General features: G+C 37.6%; 1 protein-coding gene across 3 annotated transcripts in view; it reads left to right on the forward strand.

The window, feature by feature from the left end:
• The window catches only part of LOC136857877 (uncharacterized), a 177,402-nt gene extending 171,568 nt beyond the window's left edge, over positions 1–5,834 (forward strand). For all 3 annotated transcript variants that reach the window (XM_067136903.2, XM_067136904.2, XM_067136905.2), the window contains one exon: positions 1,405–5,834. In XM_067136903.2, coding sequence (XP_066993004.2) covers positions 1,405–3,688 — 2,284 coding nt within the window. In that variant the 3' untranslated portion in view covers positions 3,689–5,834. The remainder of the gene's footprint in view (positions 1–1,404) is intronic.
• Positions 5,835–6,181: the final 347 nt, after the last annotated feature.

Here is a 6,181-nt window from a genome sequence, read left to right on the forward strand (position 1 = left end):
AACTTGGTGTTCCAAAGATCCAGTCTCCTCGGAACATCTCTCTCAGTATACGTTCGTAACATGACATAAGGACAACTCAAGGCATAAGAAACGTGGAACAGGAAACTGAAGATTAACATATAATTATGATTGCTCTGCATGAGGTGCAGTCCCTGGAATTTTGCTTGGTGTGACAAGTGAGGGGACCATAGGAAACCATCTTTAGGACTGCAACTGGAGGGGTTTGACCCACCATCTCCCAAGTATAACCGTATAGCTGTGCAACTCATACCGTGCAGCCAACTCTGTATTAAACAATATAGTGAGACATTCTTTGCCAAGAAATGGTTGGCAGTGTGTGTGACAAGGGCATTACTAGCCATCTCTTGAAGCTTATTTCAAAAAGCACTAACAGCAGTTTTACATCAAATAAGAATGAAGAGGTAGCTTTATCAACACATGAATGTTGGTCACTGGTAAAATTATATGCTTGCAGCTCGTAGGAAATTGTGGGGGTATTTATTGATTAAAGAGAAAGTACACCTGAGCAACCATCGCCCAGCTGTTAAAAAGCTGCCAAGAAAATGTCACGGGTGGAAGTTATGTTGTACAGGGACATTACATAATTCTCTGTGAACAGGAGATTAAAACGTGCATTAACTACCAAACCAGCATTTTGATAAATATTGTTAAATGCTTTATTTACAGTAAAGCACAGGATATTCCAAAGGGATTGAGCAATCCTGGCAAGAAGTGTGCCTTAGTTTATCACTACTTTATACTGGCTCTGAGGAAGAAGTAACCTTTGGACTGCCAACCGTGGAATATTTTGAGGGAAAAGGCCTGCTGTTAATGCCAATTTGCATTTGTTATAAGGTGTTTTGGTTAGCAACAAATACGTAACATATATATATTCATTATTTGCTGTTATTTCACCATGCATTAGAAATAGACCAAGCAAGTTGACAGCTCTGTATATAGTCCATGTGGCTGCAAGTTTGCATACAGGAGATGGTGGGTTCAAACCCTACTGTTGGCAGCCCTGAAGATGGCTTTTGGTGATTTCACATTTTCACAGTAGACAAATGCTGGGGGCTGTACCTTAATTAAGACCACATCAACTTTCTTTCCGGTCCTTGCCCTTCTTACCCCCCATTGTCGCTGAAAACCTGTCTTAATTTAGTGCAGCTTTAAACCTCTAGCAGAAAAAAAAAAAAAAAAAAAACTTGCACCATGACACTGTCCACTGTTGGTCATGTTTCCCTAGTAAATTGCTGCTTTATGCCTACTCCTTTATTTTGTGTTACGTTGTATTAAAAAGTAATAAGCGTGTTTATGGATAAATGATCAGTTTCATAACTTTATTTTGGAATAGCATGATAGCATGTTTCTTAAACATATTTGTAATATTTCTCTCTTTTACAGGAAGTGTGGTATTGAGAGTGGAGGAGTAATATATGGCCCAAAGATCCCTGCATCAGGTGATGATCCCAGTGTCTGCTGCGAAGGGATCCATGAGAATAGTAAAGCTACATCTCATCGACGAATATCTATAGGATTACCAGAAGAAGAGAGACTGAAAATGTTTGTACAGGCCGCAATACGGCTTAGAAATCTTGATCGAAACTTTGACAAAACTTTGGTTTCTCAGTTGGATAGTGAAATGTGGAATGTTGTTAATCATGTGCCGCGAATTAAGGCTAGAGATATATCAGAACTTACTGGTGAAAAGCAAAGTAATGACACAGAGTTACTATCGCAAATTTTAAATCCCATTTCAGCTGTGAATTCTACCAATGTTACAAATGCAAATGTTTGTTCGCCATTACCTCCAATGGTACAAATTCCTACAAAGTCATTGCCACCTTACCATGTCGTAAGTGGACAGCAAGAAATGGCCCCTCAGATTTTACCATTGATAAATCCTTGTAATCCTGTAAATTCCCCTCGTTCTTCTGCAACAGATTCAGCTCCATTTGGCCAGTATATTGTAAAGGCTATCAATACCACCAGTAATAATGTGGTGAGACTTCCCGTTGCCACCAGTAGCCAAGTAGACAATACCAAAGTAAATTATTACCCTAATCCTATGGCAGTCGTTCCCAATTCTCAATCAACCTCATACAGCTCTCCGTTTTTAACATCTCTGTCTCAAGGAGCTGGTGTATTTGTCAGAGGTCTACAAGGGACAAACCCAAGACCACTTACAAAAATTGCCATCGTAAATGGACAGGCTGTTCCAAACCGGCCTGGATTTTTTTACATAAATTCTGGTCAGAAGAGGTTTATTGCACCAGTATTGCAACCCATGAAACGTGTTCTTCGTCTCCCGGCTGTTCCCCAGAATGGTCCCATCTTGAATAACCAACCATCGTCTGCTGCAAGTATTACCTCATCAAATAATTACACAGTTATGACAAAACATCACACTGATACTGAAGATGATGATGTTCGTATTATTTCAAGTACGTCCCCAGCAAGTAAAAGTGAGGGACACAACGTTCGGCAGTTTCCGAAAGCTGCTAATACTGTGCCTCTTTTTGAGAAGGTTAATAGTTCACCTCAGAATGAAATTATTGAGCTTGCTTCATCTGATAAACCTCAAAATGAAAAGAATGCAGTTTCAGGTCAAGGAAATTGTTTATCAGATATAACCTCCCAGGGTACTGATTCTTTACAGCTGAATACATCAAGTAACATATCTTTTTGCAGGCAACTGAAAAAGTCTCTAGAAGATGTTGATGAAATTTCAAGAAATATGAGCACTTATACTCTGCTAATGAAAAAAATGTATAAAAGGCTGGTGAAGCAGCGTGATTTTACTGGGTTAGAAAAAGTTGCAAAGAGATTACGAAGGCTTCTTAAAAAAAACATTCAGAAAATGTGTATTGTTGATACTAGAGTGTTAACAGAGTTGGGCGCCTTCATTAAGGTGAAGACTTCAGCTGAAATTGGAGAGAACCCTTCCAAAAATTCATCTGCAAGTACTGTGAATCTTGACTCTGTATCTGAGCAAGATGATGATTTTTTGAGTGCTCTAGAAAAAGATGTTCATATGGATTGGAATTCAAGTGATTCAGATGATGATATTACATTTACAGAACACAAGTCTGGTAAAAAGAATGTTTCTGTAAATCTCCTTGCTACGAAAAGATTTGAAACTGAAAAGATTACTCCAAAAAGAGATTATTCAAGACATCAAACTAAATCTCCCAGTAAGAGTAATAGTTTGTTAAAGCGTTCTCTTTTGCAGGATAGATATATTCCTGAGCCTAAAACCGAATCTCCTCGCAAAGACAAAATCTGTTCTAGTTACCTCGGAAATGTTGAAGCTGCTGAGCATCAAGATGTTTCGAGTACTCTGGAAAAAGAAAACAACAGTGAAGGTAGTCCTATCAAGTGCCCATTGTCTCCATCTGAACTAAAGAAAAGCATGAGTTGCACTGTACCTATAAAACTGAAACTTTTAGATGCGGAAGCCACTTGTATGAAAAAGAGAAAACGCAACAGTCAAGATCTCCCAAATTCAAAACGACGCAATTCCCAGGCAAGGGCCAACATTTTTAAAGAAGCCGTTGTTCCTATTGAGAGGAGCAACGACATTCATAATATACCAGTAGAATGGACTAAATTGATACGACCATGCTCTGTTGTTCTTGTAAGGATAGATAATGGTTTGTTGAGAAAGCAAGAAAGTAAAACAGTGTGAATTTTGTTGCATTTTTCTTTCTTTGTACATTTTGTAAAATTTTCTAACTTTAACTGATAAAAGTTTGTAAATATGACTGTAGATTTATTTGTTAGAAAAGGCAATTTTAATTGCGACTCCATTTTTGTTGGATGTCATTAGACTGTATATAAAATTTTTACTAAATTTATGTGTATAAACAATCACAAGGTCATTAATACTAAATATCTTTCTTTGCTTGTATATCTCTTGAGTGTTGTACATAATACAAACATGGGAAGAACAGAAAGCTACATGTTGCTTGTTAAGTAAGTAATCTGCCCAACACTTTTTTCTGAACCATTATTTGCTCCCTGTATTTCTTGTAAGTCTTTCAACTAAGGTAGCGTGAACAAGGCAAGATTAATGAAATTCTCCTTACAGTAAAACCTCGTTAATTCGAAGTTGTTGGGACTCAAAAATCGGATTTTGTATTAACCGCCAATTCGCAATTCAGAAGTACCAACCCTTGCCACGTTACAAAATATTCTAAGGCCCATTACTGCATGCATTTAACCTTGATTCACAGTTTATACCTTTCAAATGCCATGAAAAAAGAACTATTTCCAAAATGTATCCAAGAAGGTGCATTTAAAGTATTCAAATAATACACTCGGATATCTCACTGGTAAACATAACCTCACGCAACGAAAGAAAGAAGAAAAAAAAAAGCACGGTTCAAAGACGAGGAGAAATCTATGCTCGCTCCCGTGTGCAAGTACTTTATTAATTGGATTACTATACTGTATGCATTTTAGATGCCTTGTATTTACACAGAAAGTACCCGATGCCCTTAAAATCGAACTTTCCTATATGACTATCCTTGTACGATTTCCCACCATGGCACTTCTCTCGTACTTCAGAAATGTAAACACTTGCTGCGTCACAAAGTATTCTAAGACCCATTAATACATGCAATCACCTCGATTCACAGTTTAAACCTTTCAAATGCCATGGAAAAAACTATTTCCGAAATGTATCCCACAAGGTGCATTTACAATGTTCAAATAATGCACTTGGATAAATCACTGACAAACATAACCGCACGCAACGAAAGAAAAAAAATCGCACAATTCAAAGACGAGGATAAATTATGCCGGTTCCCCTGTGCAAATGCATTAGTTTTTGGATTTTTTCACTGTTTGCATTTTTATTATAGATGCTTTGTACTGGCATGGAAAGTGCCCGACGCTCTTAAAACATTTTGGCTTATCGAAGTTTCCTATGACGAGGAAATAAAGTATCTCGCTTCCATGTGCATTGCAACGCACTACTATGACCCCATCCCTCACACTGTACGATTTCCCGGCTGGCAATTTCTCCTTTAAAACAATAAGACCGTTGGGGCTCGCATTAAAATAAAGCAATGCAGTTTCACTGGCAATGTCAATATTGTTCGGTGCCTACGAATTTATTATATTTGCCACGTTTTTTCGTCAACTGTCGGCATCGCCAGTGTTTGCGGATTCTGTTTTCCCGCACACTGCATGTTGCGTGATATTACGGCGTTCCTTAAAAGGTTGAACACACAAGAATTCAGATTTCATTCAACTTAGCAGTCATGAAGCGCACTGTAGACCCACCGAAGTGAGTGTAAGTGCGGAAAGCTACCCCTCCACGTTCCGGAACGCGCGTTCTATTATGACGCAGAGCGGATAAATTTCGAGTTGAAATTACTCTGTAACATACTATTGTTTTAAAATGTCAAGGCAGTTACGAATTAAAAGTCTGAATTTCGGTAATGGGGCCGACATTGTACTTCGAATTACGAATTATCCATATTTCGAATTAAACAATTGAAATAACATGCAAAACTGTATCTCATGTTTCCAGGAACGAGAGCTTCTTCGAATTAGGCGGGATTTTGAATTAACCGATTTCGAATTATCGAGGTTCTACTGTACTAAGGTGACTGTGCCTATATCATCTAAATTACTTTCAATGGCTGTTTCACTATTATATTTCAATTGCTACCCATATCCTTTCATCTAATGTATGTATCCCAGAGAACACTTTGAAGCATGTGAAGGTCTCAGTGGCCTTGCTGGCATTACAATTGAAATTTTATGAGATTTATTGTAAGCTACAAGTGACTAACTTTTTAAAATAAAATAAAAAAAGCAACCAATTTAGCCTATCAGTCAAGGTGTATAACAGTTAACTTGTCACTCCTTTTTATTATAAAAGCAACATTAATTGTTGTGACAGTTTGCGTCAATGATCTACTCCACCCCTTCTTCTACTACTCTGGACTGTGGTAAAATATTTTAATACAACATAGGGTCAACAAAGGAAATAGAATATGTACAGTTGTCAAATAATACAGTTGCTTGAAATATTCAGTGTTCAGTGGCAGATTCCCTATCTGTTGTTTGCCTAGTCTTTCCTTAAATAATTGCTCTTGCTTTAAATTAATATGTTGCTGACTGCATTAGAAAAGAGTTAGTTCATCAATTGCAAAATACTGATGGGTAT

The sequence above is a fragment of the Anabrus simplex genome, chromosome 1 (assembly GCF_040414725.1).
Source record: "Anabrus simplex isolate iqAnaSimp1 chromosome 1, ASM4041472v1, whole genome shotgun sequence".
Taxonomy (NCBI): domain Eukaryota; kingdom Metazoa; phylum Arthropoda; class Insecta; order Orthoptera; family Tettigoniidae; genus Anabrus; species Anabrus simplex.